General features: G+C 40.9%; 1 protein-coding gene across 2 annotated transcripts in view; it reads left to right on the top strand.

The window, feature by feature from the left end:
- Window positions 1-22,097, top strand: part of LOC119781036 (ankyrin repeat and BTB/POZ domain-containing protein BTBD11-A) — a 246,226-nt gene that overhangs the window by 192,728 nt on the left and 31,401 nt on the right. For both annotated transcript variants that reach the window (XM_038281356.1, XM_038281355.1), the window contains exons 3-4: window positions 11,809-12,016; window positions 13,769-13,921. In XM_038281356.1, coding sequence (XP_038137284.1) covers window positions 11,809-12,016; window positions 13,769-13,921 — 361 coding nt within the window. The remainder of the gene's footprint in view (window positions 1-11,808; window positions 12,017-13,768; window positions 13,922-22,097) is intronic.

Raw genomic sequence — 22,097 nt, 5'->3', positions numbered from 1 at the left:
GGTAGCATTTCATTCTTATTTGTGTTCATCTGTTATTGGAGGCGAGGGCGTAAGAGCTGATTCAAAATGACAAGTGATCAGATGGCATGGCCACAGGTAGAATACTCATTTCTTTGATAGGAAGATGGACAAGCAAGCAGCTATAGACACACTTACCGAGGGAGTCATTTCTAGATGTTATCAATCCGTTGCACATTGTGACCTCCTGGCTTACATAAATCTAAAAACTTTAACCACCACCACTTACATTCATGACATCAGTGGTCAGTTTGTGACTCTTCAAAAAGTTGGAAAGCTAGAACACCAGCAAACCTTAGACTTATAAGTGTCGGCTTTGCAAAAATCTGCCCTAGAGCTTTATGATTGGCTACTGTCAGGATCCCCAAGTTTTTAGTGATTGAGAGCAGCCTCAAATACCTTAAATAAAATGACTAAATTTTATCTCATCAAAATAAAATTAGACTATTTCCTCCTCTCACATTTAGGAATCACTAGATGGGATATGACAGTTAACAAGTTAACCCTCTGTCTTAATCCACTTTTTAATTATCAAAATAATAAATTAAATGTAATATGTAATAAAATGTATCGTTTTGTGTAGGTTTGTAGAGTGTAAAAGCATTAGAAGGAACATTGAAAGTAAACAACAAATAAGCAAAATTGTTTGCTAGTTTAAATGCAGATGGTTTCATAAATCTCCCACTGAAACATAAACTTTATGTGATCGAAACTCTGAGTTACTGGCCTGACAGTATTCATTCATTTGCAGAGAAGAACTGCAGAAGAATCAGAAGGAACAACACTGCACCTAACACCGAGGATAAAACCGAGAGACTGTAAGCAAAATAAAGCAGTGAATTCCAAAACCAACAATACACTCAGACAAAAACCTGTTCATCCCAAAGACAGAAAAGCTAAACCAAAGCTCAGCGGTGTAACTGATGCAGGATGGACTGTTTGGATCCGTATGTTAGAGAAACCAAACAACAGCCACATAAACACATGGTGCAGTACAGGAGAGCCAGCAGTTCAGGGCAAGATTAGCATACCTTTGATGACCAAAATGCTTCTGGAGATTCTGGACAGAGAGGGGAGATGGTTTGAAAGAGGGGGTGAGGAACCCATCTTTGTTCAATTAAATCCAGCTTATTTATATAGCGCCAATTTACAACACGCTATCTGAAGGCGCTTTACAGAGATAATCCAACCAGATCATACAGTCAGTTTGGTTCAAAGTTTTCTATCTAGAGAAAACCAGCTGATTGCATCGACTCATTGACTCAAAAGAAATCCCTCACACAATCCCTTGTTAAAAGGGAAAACCATCCCTAAACAGAAGGGAAGGTTTTGTACACTGGAAAAATGATCTAGAAATAAGTAAAAATTTCCTAAAATACTTGTATTTACCCTTAATTTGAGAAGGTAAATAAGGTAGTTTGCCAATGGAATGAGTATTATTACTCTTAAAATAAGATAATTAGATAATATGCACTTGAAATAAGACAATGCAATTGTGTTTTCTTATTTTTTTAGGGTAAATTGTCCTGTTCTATTGGCAAAATGTCTGTTTTACCTCCTCAATCCAAGAACAAATGCACTTATTTTAAGAAAAAAATTACTTATCTAGATTTCGATATTTTCCAGTGTAGTCTCAGCTTAAAAGCATCTAAAAGTCAGGCATGGATCTCATTCCAAAGAAATTACATATGCATACTCATGATCATAAATTAACGACCAAGATGGACAAAGGCTTGGTCATTGATTGGCATCTGGTTTGCAATGTGCTTAGGAGGATGGACCCGTGTGCTGCTTAAATATCAGCGCTCTAAATACAGATTGTTCTATTCCTAGCCAACAGAATTGACGAGGACTCGTGTTGCCAAAACGTCATCACAGAACTAAGTAAAAGCAAGTTTGCCTCTATATGATGCCAGTTTTGTGGTAAATCCAGTATTTTCAATTGCGATATTGCAATGCATCTATAGTGATGCGCCTCTGAGTCAGTGAAGGAGGTTGTTCTCCAGCCAAATTCAAGAATTTGTGTGTAGTGGAGGAATAGAGAAGGTTGGAGTGAATGAATTTCCAGGACTGATGTGGCTCACTCTCCAAGAGAATGAAATTTTGCAGCAGTGACCTATACAATCGCCTAAAGAATGACCTGAATACAAGAGCAGAAAGCAATCAAACAGGAAAGTTATGGAATGCGACTGAAATGCTGATTAAGCTGCAAATCCAAATCAAATTTATTAAAGTGATGATGAACATTTGTTCCTCTAGATTATTAAAAAAATATCAAATGGGATATAGATTTTTTAGGGAACCAGCTTGCTTAGTTGTTAAATGAAGCCGTTGTTTTTTTGTCTGAAGTCAGAAGCCTTAATGCTTCATCACTGCTCTTGTGTGATTGTGTTGGATTTCTTCCCGCTGAACGTCTTGGATTTCTGAATCCAGGCCTTTATTTTGTGCAACGCACCCCTTTGGAGAAGGTAAACACCCAGCGCTCCATGTTTTCCATTAGCGATTATTGCCCTTGTGCCTGTCAGGTGAGAAAAGAGATACTCAACCCAGCCTCTCTCATCGGCTCCAGGTACCAGAGGACAGGCTGAATTTATCTGTGTTTAACACTCACTTTGCACTCGGCTGCAGATAAATAGACAGCCTCAGCTCTCCCAGAGTTAATACAGACTCACTAATAGAGTGTTTCAGAATGGAGGCAGGTGGCTAATAGAGGTTTTAGAGTAATAAAACAATATATCGATTTATCTATTTTCTTGATTTGTCATCTTGTTTTTTGCTTTTTTTAGGTTTGCATTCTGCTCACTTTGTAACTAGTCTGATTTGCCAAGTATCACACCAGCATTAGATCATTTACCTACTTATGTTGTGTGGTTTCATCCTCTCTTATCCCCCTAAAGACTCCAGGTTTGTCACTGTTCTTGTAGGGAAGCTGTTGTCCACACAAAAGTTTAGGTAGTCAGGCACATGATAAGTTCTTGCATGAATCTCCACATAAATTTATGTATTTTTTTGCGTCATTAGCAAAGCTTTCACTCAGCTTAGGACATGCAGAGTTGACAGCTCCTGATTGAAAAAGGTCTACCGTTCCTAAAATAAAAGTGATTTTCCTTCGTTAATGGTGTGGATTTAAAAGAAAAACACATTTCAATATCTTTTGATAAGCTCATATGCTAAGTAAACAAGATTAAATACATTAACTTTTTTGTGAGTAACATTTAAATAAATATTTTCTCCAGTTAAGTTCTAATATGTTCTGTTACGCAAAATCCAAAACTCTAAAAACAAGCATATCAATAATTTCTAAAAACTACAGGTGCTTGGTTCCATATGCTTAGAGATTCACTTCCACACAGAAAGCCCATATTCTTATCTTCAGGTAACAAAGCATACAGATCAGATTAAATAATACTAGTTATATTTTAGGTGTTACTTTATTGTATTTCTCGTACCATGTCCGTTGGTTGTGCTGTTCTTTGTACATCTCTTTGCAGGTGATAAAGCAGATTGAAAATGTTTTATCATTATCTCCTTTTTATCTCCTCTTTCTTTAATCTTTTCTCCTTTTTTCTGTTTTTCCTTTCCTGTTCTACTTACATTGCAGTGTCCATAATCTTTAAAACTCCCTGCATAATTATAATAAAGCAATTTGAATGCATGAAACAAGTGGAACACTATGGCGATAGCCGTACTGCTCCACTTGTGAAAGTAAAATCTGTTGGGCTCTTTTTGGGATCAAGACAATTATTCTTATTGCCACATTGCCAGACTGTACACTGTAAAAAAAAAAAAAAAAAAGTGTATCAATAATTTCATTGTTATATATTAAGACTGCTTCAGCATGAAGATGTTTTCAGTTAAACATAATCAAACATTATTAGATTGCTGTTATTTTTGTTGACTTTACTTAAGTAACAAATGTTTAAATGCTTATGTGCAAAGTTACATGCAGTAAAACGTATAACCATTTAGCAGATTGTCTTTCCTTATAAGCATGTACGGTTGTAATTTATTAATATGAGTTTGTTGGATTTGCTTTGCTTGTTATTCTCGGAGTCAATCTACCTTTATATATTTTTAAGGAGTTGTTTGTCCAGTCAGTTCTGCAGAAAATATATGCCTTTTTTAAATGGCGCTGCTTTAGTACCTGCCTGAATATTTCTGGCATATTTCTGGCACATTAAAATGAAACATGATAAGCTTCTCTTATTTTGCACAGTGGATAATAAAAACCACACATATAAGAGTTGTTTATTATGCAGGGATACTCTCCCATGAGAGCTACAGTAGGTTTAAGAGGAGGCATTCAAGCATCTAAATGAGTCATTATTAGGGAAATAAAGGTGAATCCATTTGAAAAGTTCTTTCAGTGTGCTGCAGAAAATTACGACAATAGTCTAAGCAAGAGAATCATATAATCTTTTCTGCCTTAAAAAAACAACAACAATGAGACAACGTTCATGCTATTTCCCAGGCGTTTTCGAAGTAAAACAGGTCATTTTCAAACTGTGCCCTGTATTATTCCCCCCGCTATAGTTGTAAATGAATACGCTCATTTTGTGGATCCCTGAGCCCTTTTCTGATAAACCATCATATCTGTTTTAACCAATGAATTGGGCTATTCTGGTGCTTTGGGCTTTCCTTTGTTCAGTGTCATCAATGGCTTGCTGCAGTAAACTGGAGCTAATGACCAAAAAAAGAGCACTTGTGATGATCTCTGCCGAGCTACTGTACACAAACTTACACCGTCTTACATCACAGGATGCTAATTGCTTATTTTAGGCAGAATTTACTGGAGGTTTTGAACATAGGAGGTAGAAAACAAAGCGATATTTGAATTATTCTGCGTCCGTTTGTGATTCGAGGCTGCAGTGAAACAGATGGTGTCAAGACGCTGCTGAGCTCAAGTATCCTTTATAAGCGCCATGTTCCAAATGTCCTGCTGTTGTTATTGGAGCCTTTTTGTGTCTTTATAGGAGAAACATCTGAAACTGAAACAAGCTTCTAATGATTATAGTTTAGTCATAATATATTCTGCTGAACTATTCAAATTTTTGCTCTGCGATCGACCTGTCCAGGGTGTACCCCGCCTCTCGGCCGTATGCAGATGGAGATAGGCACCAGCAAGCCTTGCGACCCTGCTTGGGATAAGCGTGACGGAAAATAGATGGATGGATATTCAAATTTAATATGCAGCTTTTTGTTAGGTGGAGAAAGACACATAATCTTCAGATTTTTTTTTAAACAATAAAACTCATAAATTCAAGATGTGTTTGTTTATTGCCTCTTTTTTCTGGTATAAATAAAATACACTTTCTCCTATAGCCTTAAAATATGACTTCTCTGTAGATGCCTCAGAAGATTGTTAGATAGATAGATTGACTTCATAAGTTTTGTTTACACATTTATTTTGTTTGAGAGTAATTTTGAAAGATGTACGTCCTCAGAGATGTAAAAAGGATATAGACAAAGGTCCTTCAGCTATAGTGTAGCCCAGTGGTGCTATTTTTGAAAAAAAGGGCAAACAGCCTTTCATCTCCACCCCCATTTTCTCTCACACCTTTGTGTCTGATGGAGTGCACCTGTATTATTCCATTTTAGCATCCCCAGCTTGGGCTGAGTGGGGGACAATGACCTGGACTCCTACAAACCATCACAAAGCAAAAATTAAATAAAATGAATTGACTTGCACAACATGCCTTGAATAAAACCAAACAAAATTCAAAGCAGAATATATTTAAAAAAAAGTGCAGATAACAAAATAAAATAACATTTTAACACTAGTTGAGGCCAAAGGTGGGTCTGCAAAGTGTTGAGTCAATGGGTCTAGAAAATACTGCAAATCATTTCACATAAAAGGCTTTTTTTGGTGGAAAAAGTAGTGAAACATACTTTGTCCTCCATTTTGCAATTTTTTTCTTATTTCTGATGGTCTAGTATATAAAATCCCTGTGAAGTTCATTGAATCTTTTTGTTACAGTGTAGAATTCTCTTCCCAGAAACATCTAACATGGACATTTTGCCTTCCGTACCTTTGGTTTCTAGAAAGGGTAAATAGCAATGCTTCTGTCTGACAAGCAGCTCTGCTAATTGATTTATCTGTCCTCACAGAGATTATTTGTTGTCTTTGCCCTTTTTTTCTCCTTGATGGTTTGGTCAGTGCAATATTGTGAGCTGAGCATCAAATTTTGCCCTAACGGTTGGTGCATTAACACAAATGAAACATCATGTCACTTCCACAGGAAGCAAATATATTTGTTCTCTCACTTCCTTGTTTTTGTTCTCTTATTTCATCTAATGCCTTCTTTCCTTGTTTGATTTTTTTTTTTTTACTCAACAAACAATGTGTCATGTTTCTATGATCGCAGCACAAGAAGATGAAATTAGATGATGGATCAGTGCTTCTCTTGTGACTCAGCCTCCCTTGCTTCCCTTTGGTGCTTAAGCACACAAATAATATTTTCTATACATCCTCTACCTATAACAGTCCTTAAATCAACTTGGTAAACCACAACTCATAAGCCATTAGCTTCTGATTTAAATATTCTAAAATCTTTATGTCTGCTGCATCCTAGTGGATCCAATGTCTATTGAAGCACAGATTGTTATCTCTGACCTTCTTTTGTGTTTCATATCAGCCGTGTCCACTGGTGAAAAAAATCCATCCTGAATATTGCTGGTAAAAGTAACTGCCTCTGTGACTTGATGATGACATGTTCTGTAATTGACTGTGATTAATGTTTGCCATTGAATTGCTAATGTGCCCCAAAGGCAGAGCTTTGAGATGGCCGTATTACTAACTGATGATTAGAAGACCACATCGTGTCCTCTGGGTGGCGATAGGCCTTGATGTTGAGTCAGATGACAGAAGGAATCAACCGTCCTAGACTGGGTCAGACTAATTCTCATAGTTGAAAGCATTAAGTTAAGTTATTTATTATTTAAAAATGGACTTCAAATGCTAAAAAATTTGATTTCTATCAGTGTTGGTTTTTTGAAGGCTCCTGAAAATTTTATAATGAAACTATGAGTGAGGTAAAGAAACATCAACCGGCCGATATATTGGTCCAATTTTAGCTTTTTTCAAAGCATCTTTATCGGCCTATATTTGTTTCTTTTCACCGATTAATAATTGCATTCATCAACCATGACTTGAGATCATGTGAATCACAGGCAATGCATCTCCCTCTTTGCTCTTCACTGTTACTTATTAGTTTAATTTGTTAATAAAGTTTTTTAACATTTGTTTTTATTGCATCAAATTTATCATGTAAACACAAGGGAGAAAAGCAATATCTGCTCCAATAAAGGGCCTTAAAAAACAGCAGCACATATCGGAGATTGGTTGGACTGATGTCAGAATAATCAGCATTGGTCTTTAAAAAAAAAAAGAGGCTGAGGCTAGATATCATTTGGTTACTTGTATTTGAACAAAACATGTACTGCTTATATACTAGATTTAAAGAGATATAAAAGACATCCACTGGTAAGTTGTGGTGTCAACACTATGCCATTTTTATGGTATTTCGTGTAAGTTCGTATTCATACAGTTTTGTTTGAACTATGAAATACAGCTCAACTATACCATCAAGGTTCTCTCTGATGCTTGTAGTGCCCCTTTACCACTGGCAGAAAAAACGATTTAAACCCGGGAATAATTGGCTTTTTGTGGCAGTGGGAACAGCTCACTGATGCTTGTCTAGTTGGATCAAACGACCCGGCAAGCAACCCGCATTAAAATTGTCTCGGCTCTGATCAGCATGCTGTGGGAACACCAGACCCGGGTTGACCTGCTAATTTACATGACACCATTGAACGCAACATGCGGACGTCAACACACCGCACCATTCCCATCTGATCTAACAAGCCGAAAAAACCATACGTTTGATAAAAATGGAGCAGCAATGGTGAGAGGAATTCGGACAGATCTACACCATTGCTTCCTTACATGTTGCTCTCCATTGTTTACTTTCCTGATTTCTGTTGCAGTGCTGACATCTTTAACGCTAAATTAGATGTTGTCATCAAACAGCGACGTCGGGGGGATGGAGGCCAAGCAGCTGCCATTGAGGGGTTAGACCAGCTTTTTTTGCCAATAGGAAGGGAGCCAAATGCCGATTGTGAGCAAGTCGACCATGTTTAATAAACATCAGTTGGAAAGAGGCTTAGGTCTGTTGCAAAAGATACTATACATGCCAATACACAAACCTTTTTGTAGTCATTCCAGGTTTATCAGAGAGTTTCAGTCGGGGAGGTATTGATAGATGGATAGACCGCGGAAAGTATTTAGTAGTTTTTCCAGGTTATCCTCCAGTTTTGTATGCTGGTGAAGATTCTCGGTCAGTGGACTTTGTTTCAAAGTTTGAAGACATTTCGCTTCCCATCCAGGAAGCTTTTTATTACAGTATTATACAGTACTGTCTAAAGCCTCAAACTCAACACTATTCCTGACATTTTGAATTGAAAAAGCTTCCTGGATGGGAAGCGAAATGTCTCCAAACTTGGAAAACAAAGTCCAGTGGATTGCTTTTTATTTTCCTTTTTTTGGAGGGACCTCCAGCTTCGTGTTTCTTGTATGTAAACTATTTCAACTAATTTAAGGAATGTGTTCCTAATAGGATTGTTTCATGTAGATTTGTCACACTTTATGACACCAGGGGTAGATTCCCTGCTAAACGTTTTTCCAGGGAAAATAGAACAAAGTTGTGCCTATTTGAGTCCTTCCAACCCGAATAGGACTTGGCTTTGAGAAATGAAGGCAGTAAGCTGTCCTCAGTGATTAATTCAAATGAGCTGAAGCATGAAGCCCACAGGAGCGTTGCTTGGATAATTACAGCAAAAAAATACGAGAGCAAACGTTGTCCTGCTGACAAAATCAAAGTCACCGAAACAATTAATGAAGCCAAAGAAAGCTTGTTTGTTGTCTCTGATTTCCCCAGATTGTAGCTCAAGGAGGACAGCTGGGATTTTACAGTTTTTTTTTGTTGTCTCTTGATTTTAGTTGTTTTTAAAAAAAAAAGTCCAACATTTATTTATGAAACAGTCTTGCAGTGTGGTTTTCAAATCTCTGAGGAATGTTGTCAGATCTCGGAGCAGCAATCTCTGGTTTTAAACCCCTTATATTTTTCCTCAGGAAAAATGACTTTCAGCCTCGGAGACTCACATTTCAGCTAAATGTTTGGCCTCCTTAAAGGATATAATGTCTCACTGCTTCTTTGATATCAAGGGAGCTGAATGCAAGCCTTGCCCTTAGGTGGACTGGTATCCCAAAGATAAAACAGTAAAAACAATTCCTCTTACTGATTTGTTTTACTATATTCGGCAGACCTCCTTCTATTGGAATATTTTTTATAATTCAAACTAATGATTTTTTACCCCTTTTCTTTGTACATTGTTTTTTATTCCTCATAGGGCCTCTAAGCTCCAAAGTTCCAATAAACTTAATGAATAATTGGATCAATAGAGGAATAAATTTGATGTGAAATAAACCCGGCAGGCTTGCTCTGCAATATTTCTCCCTCTTTACAGTCATTTAATCGTTATTCTTAAATGCATCCCTAATGACCTGATTGACTTACAGCTGTGAAGCACTGTAAATCAGAGAATTATGGCTCCTTGAATGTTAGTGCTAAATATCAGCCACTGTGCAGGGGATGTGTTGAATTTTATTAGTTCTTAACTGCAGAAATATTCTGTTTTAAATGTTCGTTCCCCTTTCCTTACCCCTACTGTGCACTAAAACAGCTTGAACTATATTATGCTTAAGCAATCTACTGCTATTTGAAAGAAAATAGGCCTGAACACCCAACATACACTTTAACTACCAACAATCTCATGAACCGTCTATACGCAATTTTTATAATTACTTATAAATTAGAGTGCAATACTCTAATGTGCATTCTGTAAATTTCTGTGTAAATGTTCTTGTATATATTTTTTCTTCTGTAACTGCACAGTCCTTTTATATATCAGTCCTTTATATTCCAGTCCTTTTTATTGCACTATTTACCTGCACTGTTTTGTTTTATATTGTTATTGAGCTGCTAAATATTCCATTGTACCCTTGATGAACAACCCCAAAAAAAGACTTCTGACTCTTCAAATTGTGATAAAATGATAGTCTTTGAGCCACAGCTCTCGCAAACCCAAATTTGTGAAGCCTTATTGATAGAAAAAAAAATGATTAGGAACTTGACCTCTTGCCCCAGCAAAAAACAAAATGCAAGCATGAACTTAGTTTTCTGTTTATATTTTCTTACATTTTGTCGACCATATGCATTATTTTTTTACTTCTAAACTAAAGGCTCCTTCAAGGTCCTCCCCTGATTTTTTCATAGTGAACATCTGTTCCCTTCTTGATATATAGGTCATCACTTAGCTGATACACTTTGTCATTTTATACAGCTGAAAGAAATTAATACAAAAATTATTCTGCTTGCTTGTGTTTGAGCAGCAGAACTTGAACTGGAGTCCTCCATTAGTTTATTGCAGGAAGATGACAAGGAGTACCGGAAAAAATTGAAGGATTCTGAAGGAGACTTCAGTTTAACTGTGATGGAAAAACAATGCGAGTGACATTGTAGCTGAAGAAATTCTGCCTTGACTCTGAAATCATCTCTCATTGAAAAAATGCTGCAGATAAAAATTACAGCAACATCATAAGATTATACTTTTTAAAGGGAACTTTGTTTGAATTTTAAATGACTTTTCAATGTTTGTTTCTCAATGTTTAGTTTTTTCCATGTTTGATATTTTAATGCCAAATTTCTCAATATATATGCAAGCTGTCACTGATTTAGCCCAATAGGTTTACAGTTTATTTTGTACACACTCCAGAACAGCAGATTTAGTTGATCAAAAAGATAACAAGTGCAATACTTTGCTCTAAACTGAGTAGCATTAGCTAGTATACATATAGGAGAAATTTTAGTTTTCATGATGCATATTGTTGGTGAATATAGTGGCTATAAGGCTGCAAGTGTTGCCCTATAGGGCATGCATTTTTTCAGACTCAACTAAAAAAAGACACCTAAATTCTCAGATTATGCAATAAAAAATATTCTGAACCACTTAATGAGCTAAATTGGACACATTTGAATTAAAAAAGCTTCCTGGAGAGGTGGCGAAACGTCTCCAAATCTTGGAAACCAAGTCCAGTGGATATTTTTTGAACTTTTACGGAATAGGTTGGACAGTTTTCTGTATGTTTTCAATGTTCTTGGTTAATAAAGTTTCATATTGTTGTTATAAACTGACTCTAGATAAATTAACTTCATTTCAACCTCTTATAGCATGTTTTGAACTCAAGACCCAAAGGGCAAAATCCAGAAATTCAGCCAAAAAAGGGAAATCCCATCATAAGTAGAAGCATATATTCTATTAAAGTATACAACATGCTTAAAACTGCAGAATAAATGAGGGTAAAGTGGTAATACCAAAGCAGTTTGCTCTTGCAAATTGCATGATGAAATTAAAAGTGACATTTATACAGCTGCAACAGGACCTTTTAAAGACTTGATAGTGTCTCTGATATAAAAATTCTTTGACACAGCTGCTTTAGAGAATACGGAAGAAGACTAGAGCTCTGTTTGTGTTTGAGTGTGAAGGATGCTTTTTAAGGCAGAAATTCCCTACACAAAATTGTCTAAGCATATTGCAGTTTAATCAGTAGAGTGAATCAAAGAGTTTACGTTAAAAGGGAACCTGTTTCTCCTTAAATACAAAGACATAACACAACTCCTCAGAATTTTAAAACTAATTGAGATCAAACTAATTGTTTTAAATGTTTTGCAGGTGATTTGGTTTCCCGGGCAATGCATCATCTCCAGCCGTTACACATCAAGAACCCCAGCAATGGGACTCCAGTCCACCAGAAGACCAGCACCACGCTTCACTGGGAACCAGAAGCTCTCTATACCCTGTGTTACTTCATGCATTGCCCGCAGATGGAGTGGGAGAACCCCAATGTGGAGCCGTCCAAAGTCACCTTACAGACTGAGAGGTGAGCTACAGAATTTAATCAAGAGGAAGACATGAAACTTGGTACACTGCATGAAAAAGAGGTAGTTATCTCCTATAAAAAAAAGGATGCCTTTAAAGAAGCTTGGAAACTGTTTTTTTTTTACTTGTTTTTATTTACATATACCTCCTTTTTTGCCCTCTTATTCCGGTATAATGTACTATAATGACTGTATTAGTTCTTTTGCAACCAGTCATGATAGTTCAAATCAATCTTCTAGAGGAGAAGAAAAAGAATCTGCTTAGCTAGCACAAACACCTCTCTCTGTTTTTATGTCAGGACTTTCAACCTTTCTGACAAAAACTACCTTTGTCGCTTACAGACATACAAGTAAAAACATACATTTCTACTTTCTCAGTCAAGACATAAGCTCCAACAGCCTGGCTTGGTCAGGGCTGACACTTGGCTGGGCCTTTGAGCAGTTTGATGGACAGATCCATCTAAAATCTTTCTTTGCTCCTTGCTGAAAACGATAAAACTCCATCCAGACCACCCTGGGCAGCGCGGGGAATGTCAGGCGCAGTGACACGTCAGCAGACTTTCTATTCCTCTGTGACAAAATGCTATTTAGCATTCAACTGAAAGGTTGGAGACGAGTACCAAGGACCTGAATGACTTCACACTGAGCTGTGTGGTTGAATGAGATTATATATATATATATATATATATATATATATATATATATATATATATATATATATATATATATATATATATATATACTTGGTTGGAACTAAACATTAACAATCTAAGTCTTTCTTTGAAGTGGAATTGTCTAATTATTAATTTGAAAACAGATAAGCCATGATTTTGAACCACAATTTATAATCTTTTGAATATAAAGAGTTTTTTACCTTAAAAAGTGTAAATATATAGTATTTATTTTTTATCATTTAATTTGTTCAGGATAAAGGTAGTTATACTTTTAATGGACACCATTGTTTTGCTTCCATCCATCATTTTCTGGAGGCATGTTAAGTGTTCAGTGGCTTTCAAGGGTTAAATATGAAGAAATTTGGATAAAAAATTTGCAGAGCCTTGAGAATTATTTCACACCAATTTATTATGAAAAATTAAAATATACAGGCAGCATATGGTTCTTGTTGTCCTGCAGGAGAAAATAGCGAGCAAACAGAGCGCTGCATGGGATTATTTTCAGAATGATTATATTGAAATAAAAACTTTTATAATAGATCATAAAGGATGAATAAATTACTCAGTCCATTGCTCAATTTGAGTAAAATTAGGTAACAACAGAATTTGTTAAGGTTACTGCTTCTAGATCTATTTAAGCTTTCATTTTTCCCTGTAATAAATTTTAGTATTGATTTTGTGTTGCCGCCTTTCTAATATCTATAAAGACATCTTTGTTCCCTTTAATTTGAGTCTACAAGCCTTATATGAAATCTAAATCTCTCTTTGATTTTTAATCTCTCTAGGATTTCATCTATTGGGAATATGTTCTGTAATATGTATTGCAATAAATTATAATCTCATTATTATTGCTTACTTAAATGGCTGATAATGGTAATTAATAGCGATGGTTTTAAACTGAAAGTTTCTAAAAAGTTTGTTGTATTTGAAAATCTACTCAAAGGATCACTTGTACATGTGTCACAAGTGCAGTTCTTATTTACACCAAATAAATCATTGTCCTCAATATAATTAATCTGATCTGACATTAGAAGGATTGATGCTGATCATTAGGGAACTGTGCTCTGCTCTCCTCTGCAGGCCATTCTTGGTTCTGCCTCCGCTGATGGAGTGGATCCGGGTGGCTATCGCACACACTGAACACAGACGGAGCTTCTCTGTAGACAGCGACGACGTGAGACAGGCCGCCAGGCTGCTTCTGCCCGGTGTGGACTGTGAACCACGACAAATAAAGTAAGAATCACCGAATCCTTTGTGCAACTAGAGAGTTGGACTCGAGGGTAGGACTGCAGATTATGAGTACAATTAGTTAAGAATTCACTGTTATTTAAAATAAAATTGTCAACATCAATTTTTTTCATAAAATTTTTTCTACTATAACTTTGGGTTAAGGAGTTAACCCCGGTTCTCTGAAACATGAGTGAGGTATCTCACTATGGGACACGCCCCCCAGCGCTGTCTCCAGAAGCACTATAACATTACGCCAGCCCTGACTGGCTCACAGAGGTGACGTCTGCTACTGGGGAGGGACTTATCCCCAGTATAGAAACAAACGTCACGCTGGTGATCCTCAGTCTCGTAAGCACACCTCTTCCTCGCTCCAGGCAAGGAGGGTGATCTGGTGAGATACCTCACTCATGTTTCAGAGAACCGGGGTTAACTCCTTAACCCAAAGTTCTCTTTCAACATTCGTTTCGGTATCTCACTATGGGATGTTGTTACTCCCGTATTGCCAGATAAGCTTACTCGAGGACCTAACTTATAAAGGTGAAGATCCTACACCCAGAACCGCATGGGCCAGTGAGGGTGTAGTAACATCCAACCTATAGAACCTAGTTAAGGTGTGAGGAGTTGCCCAACTGGCAGCCCCACAAATGTCCCCCAAAGGTGTACCCTGAAACATTGCCCAGGATGATGCCATCCCACGAGTGGAATGAGCTCGCAGGCCTACAGGGGGTGGGAGGCCCTTAACCTCATAGGCCATGATAATAGCCCCCACTATCCAATGTGAGAGACGTTGTTTAGTGAGGGGCTTCCCTTTATGTGGCGGGGACCATGATACAAACAGCTGATCCGATTTGCGGAAACCAGCCGTTTTCTCCTCATACACCCTCAGAGCTCGTACTGGGCAGAGTGAGTGGAGTCGCTCATGCTCCTGAGAGGCAAATGGTGGAGGGTAGAAAGCCACCAACTCAAGGGGGCGGCATGACAGAGCGGGGTTAATAACCTTTGGTATAAACGCAGGGTTAGGTTTCAGTACCACCTTAGAGTCCCCACTGAAGAACTGCATACAGGACGGATTCACTGAAAGCGCGTGGAGGTCGCTCACACGCTTAGCAGAGACCAGAGCAATTAACAGAGCCGTCTTAAACGACAGTATTTTAAGCTCAGCCTGATGCAATGGTTCGAACGGTGCACATGATAGGGCCTCAAGTACCACCGGTAGGTCCCATGGGGGAGTTAAGCTCCTTGACACTGGGCGGAGTCGTCGGGCGCCCTTCATAAACTGGCACACCAATGGGTGCTGCCCTACTGTTTTGTCACCAAAACCAATATGGCAAGCTGAGATAGCGGCAAGGTACACCTTCACAGTGGAAAATGCCAAGCCTTTATCCAGCAGCTCCTGCAGGAATGTCAGGATGAGTGGCACAGGGCTCTGCATGGCGCTCACCATGGTTTTTGTGCACCAGCTTTCAAATGCACGCCATTTACCTTCATATGCGCTGTTCGTGGAAACAGCTCTTGCAATCTGAATAGTTTTAATGACGTTTGAAGGGAGCCCATTGGCAGTCAGATTCACCCTCTCACAGGCCAGGCCCAAAGAGCTAAACGTTCTGGATGAGGATGAAATATCTCTCCACGAGCCTGCGTCAGCAGATCTCTGCGAAGAGGAAGCCGCCATGGCTCGCCGTACGGTGACTGGAAGATCTCTGCTAGCCAGTGTTTCCCCGCCCAACGGGGGGCTATAAGAATGAGTACATGTTTCCCCACCCGTACTCTGGCGAGTGTAGGAGTAATGAGCTCCAGTGGGGGAAAGGCATACAGTAGAGCCTGTGGCCACTTGTGTGCCAGTGCATCCAGTCCCAGGGGAGCACCTTCTCTGGTCAGGGAAAAAAACCTTGGACAGTGAGCATTCTCCTCTGATGCAAAGAGGTCGACCTCCGCATGGCCGTATCTCTCCCAAATTTGAGCTACAACCTCGCTGTGGAGTTTCCACTCCCTGTAGCGGGGATTGCCTCTTGATAGCAAGTCTGCGCCCCTGTTCATGACTCCTGGTACATGGATCGCTCTCAGTGACAGCAGGCGTGAGCTGGTCCAGACTATCAGTCTGTGTGCCAGCGTGTGTAACAGATGAGAGCGCAGACCACCCTGTCTGTTGATGTAAGCGACCACCGTTGTATTGTCTGTCCTCACTAAAACATGGTGCCCTCTGATGAAGGGCAGAAAGTGTCTTAGTGCCAGCATCACGGCCAGAAGCTCCAGACAATTTATGTGAGCTGTCTGTGTCAGAGAGCTCCATGTGCCATTCACCATCCTGCCCTCGTGCGTGGCACCCCAGCCTGTCAACGAGGCATCTGTGGTGATAACCTTCCTTGTTTGGATGGTTCCCATGGTAACCCCGGTATTGAGAAATGTGGGGCTTTTCCACGGGCTCAAAGCTCGTGCGCATGTTGGAGAAATCATCACCTTGCGGTGAGCGTGTCGGACCGGGTTCAGCCGAAGGGACGCAACCCAGCGTTGAAAAGGGCGCATATGCAAACGGCCTAACTGGATGACGGCCAGCGCTGACGCCATCAGACCCAACAGTCTCTGGCAGAGCCTGAGTTTCACATGCGCCCCTCTGCGAAAGAGTGCCAGACAAGCCCGAAAGGCTTCCTCTCTTTCCACCGAAAGGCGCGCTCTGAACTCGTTGGAGTTCAGGGACAGACCAATAAAAGTGATTGTTTGCACCGGGGTTAGAATGCTCTTTTCCCGGTTTATCGAACCGGGAAAAGAGCCGCCAGATGAGACGTAAGCATCTCTGCGTGCGTCATGAGCTCCGCTGGGGACTGAGCTGCAATAAGCCAGTCGTCTATATAAGTTGCCAGGCGTACGCCTTTCTCCCTCAGAGGAGCGACTACAGCCTCGGTGCATTTTACAAACACCCGTGGGCTGAGCGACAGGCCAAAGGGAAGTACGAGATACTCGTACATCTTTCCCTGAAATGCAAACCTGAGATATTTTCTGTGAGGAGGGTATATAGGGATGTGAAAGTACGCGTCTTTTAAATCGACGGAGATAAACCAGTCTCCGCGGCGAACAAACCGTATCAGAGCTGCATGGGTCAGCATCCTGAACGTATACTTTCTCAGATATGTGTTCAGAGCTCGCAGATCCAATATAGGTCGCAGGCCCCTGTCCTTTTTCGGGACGAGGAGGTACCTGGAGTAAAATCCCTCCTCGCTTTCCTCCTGGGAAAGCAGCCGGATTGCGTTTTTGTTCTGCAGGGAAATTATCTCCTCCTGCAAGATGTGTGCATGTTCCCCCCGAGCATGAGATTGTACTATGCCCCTGAAACGGGGTGGGGCTGCGGCAAACTGGAGCCTGTATCCTCTGGACACAGTCTTTATTACCCAGTCCGATGCCCCGCACGCTCGCCACAGCTGGCTTTTGCCGGCTAGTGGGCCAAGGTGTGTTCCTGACCGAGCTCTTGGCGGTACTAGCTGAGGGAGCTGCAGCACAGCTGTGGTGTTCATCCGCGGCTGCCCTGAATCCGCTTCCTCTTGTGCAGAGATAGCGGCCGGTTGTGCCAAACGTGGAGCGAGGGCTCCACCTTGTGGCCTCATGTGCAGCCGCACGGCTGTGTTCTGTTCCTGTGTCATTTTCAATATGTTTCCCATATTTTTTGGTTGTGGCTGCACCCTCGGCTCTTGGCCTGGTTGTGCGCCAGGATATATTTTTATTAAACATTTTCTGAAGGGGGGAAAAAGAGTGTTTGGGCACTGGTGTGTGCTTGTAAACCACTGTGGCTCCAACGAGCTCTCCGGGTGGGTCACCTTCCCCCTCTTCAACCGGCTCTGAACTGTGAGCTCTAACTCTGGCTCTGCAGGCCGTTTCAGTAGCCCTGAACAAGGCTTCGTTAACTGGAACAGAACATCTCTGGGTGGGGTTGCAGGTGTCTGGCAGTGCCTGCTCCCCGACCCCAAAGCCAGCTCCCTAGGTAGTGCGCCTCTTTTTCTTTGCGCTCGTTGCGACGGGAGAGGCAGTTTGGTTGTCCGGTGCAGCCGGCGGAACGAAGGGTTTCCTTCCCCACGATCCTTTAGGCTCGATGTGCTTCACACGGTCGCGGTCAGCTGACTGCGACTGGGGTGTTCGCTTTGGAATGCGGTAAGCCGGACGGGCCGCTACCTGGGCGGAAGCTTGGCGGGGCATCGCTGCCGGAGGAGGCTGCGTTCTTCTGGGCAGGCAGAGTTTGAGCGCTTCGCCTTCTCTCTTTTTCTCCTCACAGCGCTTTTGCATGGCCGCAACGGTAGGACCGAACAATCCCTTCGGGTCCACCGGTGTGTCGAGGAGATGGTTTTTCTCTCTCTGTGACAGGCTGGACAGGTTGAGCCACCTGGCCCTCTCTTGGGTGACCATCAGGGCCATGGCTCTTCCGGAGGCCTGGACAGCGCTTCTGTGGAGGCGAAGGCATAGGTCTGTCACCACGCACACTTCTTCCCACAGACTTTCGCTCGGTGCCCCCGTCATCTGCTCCTGTAGCTCTGCTTGGTAAGCGAGAAGGAGAGATGAAGCGTTAAGCGCCTTCACCGATGCAGCCACCGGCTTGTAGCTCTTATCATTCAGAGCGGATTGAAAGGAATCTGCTTTGAAAGGGAAAGCGGGTCCTGCCGCTGCCACTGCAGGTTTCTGTGATGGGTGCAGGTGAGAAGCAAGCAGCGGTTCCACAGGAGGTAAATGTGAGAAGCCGCTGTCCTCCATGCCAACCCAATCCAGCGCTGACCCTCCCAGGACGGGGTTCTTAGCGGTGAGAGGTTTGGACCAGGACCGGGTCGCTTCTTCAATGCACTCCGGAAAAACCAGCAGGAGCTGCCTGGTGGAAGATTTGGCCTTGGGGAGCCTTTTCCCTTCATACCGGGATGTGGTGGTCTCCGTGAAGGTCTCAGGCCATTCAATGCCTAGCTTTACAGCCGCTCTTCTACAGACATCGTGTAGGTCCATTGCAGACGGGTTTGGGGAGCCGCTGCGAGTGTCACCCACCTCCACTGGCTTTGCAGCCAGTGGGATGATGAAAGGCCCGCAGTCCTGCTCGTAGTCGTCAGACCCGAGGCTAACGGATTCCACCTCCGAGTCGGATTCTGCGCCCGCAGGGTCGCAAAGATCCGGGAGGGCGGCCTCATCTTCCTCCGGGTCAGTTAGTGGCGCGACAGCGTCGAGCTGGTCCGCCCAACTGGGTCCGGTGAATAGGGGCTCTCCCTCTTCGGTGACAGTGAGCACTGGTGGTGGGGGGTTGGCTACCTCCATCACAGGGTCCACCTCCGACATGCTAGCTTGGCGCGCTAGCCTGCGCCGACGAGATTTGAGGGAGAGCCGAGCACAGTGCTCACAGCTAGCTGGCGACGTTATTCCGTCCCGGGCATGTTGCAGCCCCAGACACGAAGCGCAGACAGGGTGGGTGTCTGCCCCAGCTATAAGGCTGCCGCATGTGCAAGCTCTAGCAGGTGGCTTGCCCTTGTCCATGGCGAGAACAAGTTCAAGCTGCCTCGTAAGCTCCGAAGATTAGAAAGCAGCTAGTTTGGTGACTAGTTGCCGCTGCTGCTGTTTGGTGACAGGCCAGCAGTGGATAGGGAACTCGGAACAGCCGAATACTGTACTGAGTAGCGTTCGTTGACCGAGTTGTTAGCTCGCTCTGTGAACAGTTAAGCTAACTCAATACTTGCTGTATTAACCGTCCGAGTAAGCTTCTGGGAGCGAGAAGAGGTTTTAGACTGAGGATCACCAGCGTGACGTCTGTTTCTATACTGGGGATAAGTCCCTCCCCAGTAGCAGACGTCACCTCTGTGAGCCAGTCAGGGCTGGCGTAATGTTATAGTGCTTCTGGAGACAGCGCTGGGGGGCGTGTCCCATAGTGAGATACCGAAACGAATGTTGAAAGAGAACCAGTTTCTCAGCCTTTCCCTGTGAACTTTAATATCTAGGCAACTAAAAATCTAAATAGAGTCAATCCACATGGCAAAATATGTTATGTATATTTAGGGCTTAAATTCTTAATACAACAAATCATGCGTCCTGTAAAAGTGTTCATTTGTGACACTGCATATAAAGTTTATTTTAACTGTGATGGTTTGATATATTGTGCAGAGCTCGTTCCAAGAGAGAAATCCATACTGATTATGGCTGGAAAGTAATTAGATTCACCAGACGTTCATCTAAATATAACTAAATATCATCAGCATATGAATTAATCAATGATAAATTACTAAATTCAATAGGAGCCAAATTATTTTCTTCTTCAACAATGGAGAATAACGGTATATTTTATTCTGTTTTAGGTTTTGCTTTGGTCTTACCTTGATACCTTTGACATGTATTGTAGCCTAATAGACAAAACAAAGAGAATATTGTTGTAAATAATCCTTCAGTTTCAAGTGAAAATGAAGTCAAATAGGGGAGATCTTTTTGTTCAGTATTGCTTTGCTCTAAAAACACTTCTGAATACCCTTTTTGGCAAAATTAACACCTGCAGACCTGCTAAGATTTCACATCTTATCAAGTAGTCATTTTCTTATATCTAAGGGGGAAAAAACTACTTCTTCATCACTTTCCTTTTGGACCATGTATGATCATTGCTAATATTCTCATTGGCCACTTTTATCTTGAATCCCTGCTGTTGCAATATACATGTTCAAGAAAAAATATTCCTACGTAGTGGAGGGATTAAGAAAAATGTTGGAACTCTTTAAATCTCAGACCAGGAAAGACACCAAGAATAAATACTTGCAAATATGAAAGTTGAGACCTTTTTGCACATTATGGAGAGCACTTTCCTATGTAGATAAAAAAAAAAACTAGTCAAAGATAAATGTAAAAAACTTGATGAATTGGTGTTTATTGAACTAACTTGTTTAACTGTATCCAATGCTACTAATTATGATCATTTTACCCAGTTATATATAAACTCAGTATAAAGTAAACAGAAAATGTCCAAGCTCTGAACCATGTGGTACTCCTTAATCCCCAATACTTCAAATTCCACAATTGACACAGTGAGAGGTGTTTTGTTTTGTAAAGTAATTTGAATACAAAAATGTACTTTTCAGACTTTTAAATAATAAAAGCCATAGTATAGTAATATTGTGTTAAGCACTGATGGCGAAGAACTAAAAGCAGTACTTAGAAGTGTTGATTTGATGATTTTAAAACATTCAAATTTTCTCTCAAAAATGTAATCTACCTGCTTCAGAAGCTCAGCTTAAAGTAGCTAGTAAAAAGAAACATGAGAATTTATGGTTCTGTGCACAAATACTTCCTCAGCTGAACCCTCTGATGCTATAAAATAAGCCTGATAAAAGTAGTGAATTTCTTTTTCTTCACATACAGTAGTAGCCATTCAAAATTTGCCCACTTTCCTCGATGGGCTCTTGGCTGGTCCTCTACAATTCTATTTTAAACGTCAATCTTTGCACTAAAATATTATTTCTGTCAGGATTTGTGGACATTAAGATCTAGTGAGAAGTGTCATCTCCTGGTCAGACCCTGTAATTCAGTGAAAGGATGGAGTCGGAGTAAAAAAAAATGCAAGCCAGAGGCTGGAAGTTGGCTGGGATTGGCTGAGATTCGCAGGGGAGTAAGCTGCCATTCGGCTGGCTTTAACTGGGAATGGCGATTTTGAATGGCTGCTAGTGTACAGTACAACAGCTGAGAGTCTAGGTGCAGGTAAAGAAACATCCCATGCATGACCTGTACAAAGATCTGATGAAATACAATATATAATAGGTAGGTAGGGAGATTTTGGCTTCTGCTAAGATTTCTTTTGCAGTAAAGAGGACTTTCCAGCACACTATGGAACATTAATGCTTAAATGGGCTGTAAAATTCTTGGAATACTAAGGTGGTTAGACAGGACTAGTAGCAAATAAAACACATGGTTTTGAGAAAAGAGAAAGTGGTAAGGGAGAGCTGAGATGTGTGTATGCTGTTTTTAGAGTTTAGTAAAAAGAGATAAAGGTTAGGAGGAGTGCTTTAATGAACAAACGGGTATAATTGGGTATTTTCTTCAATTTCCACCAATCGACCTTTTATTTTGTGTCTCTGATCCATTTGATCACTGTTTTACTAAATTTTACACACGTTTGCAGGGGTGGAAAGTAACGAATTAAATTTGCTCTAGTTAATGTAATTGAGTACTTTTTATGAGTAAATTGTAATTT

Source organism: Cyprinodon tularosa, unplaced genomic scaffold (genome assembly GCF_016077235.1).
Source record: "Cyprinodon tularosa strain WSP-4 unplaced genomic scaffold, ASM1607723v1 ctg17, whole genome shotgun sequence".
Classification (NCBI taxonomy): domain Eukaryota; kingdom Metazoa; phylum Chordata; class Actinopteri; order Cyprinodontiformes; family Cyprinodontidae; genus Cyprinodon; species Cyprinodon tularosa.
Note: the sequence above shows the minus strand (reverse complement) of the source record. Positions and strands in the feature narration are given on the sequence as shown.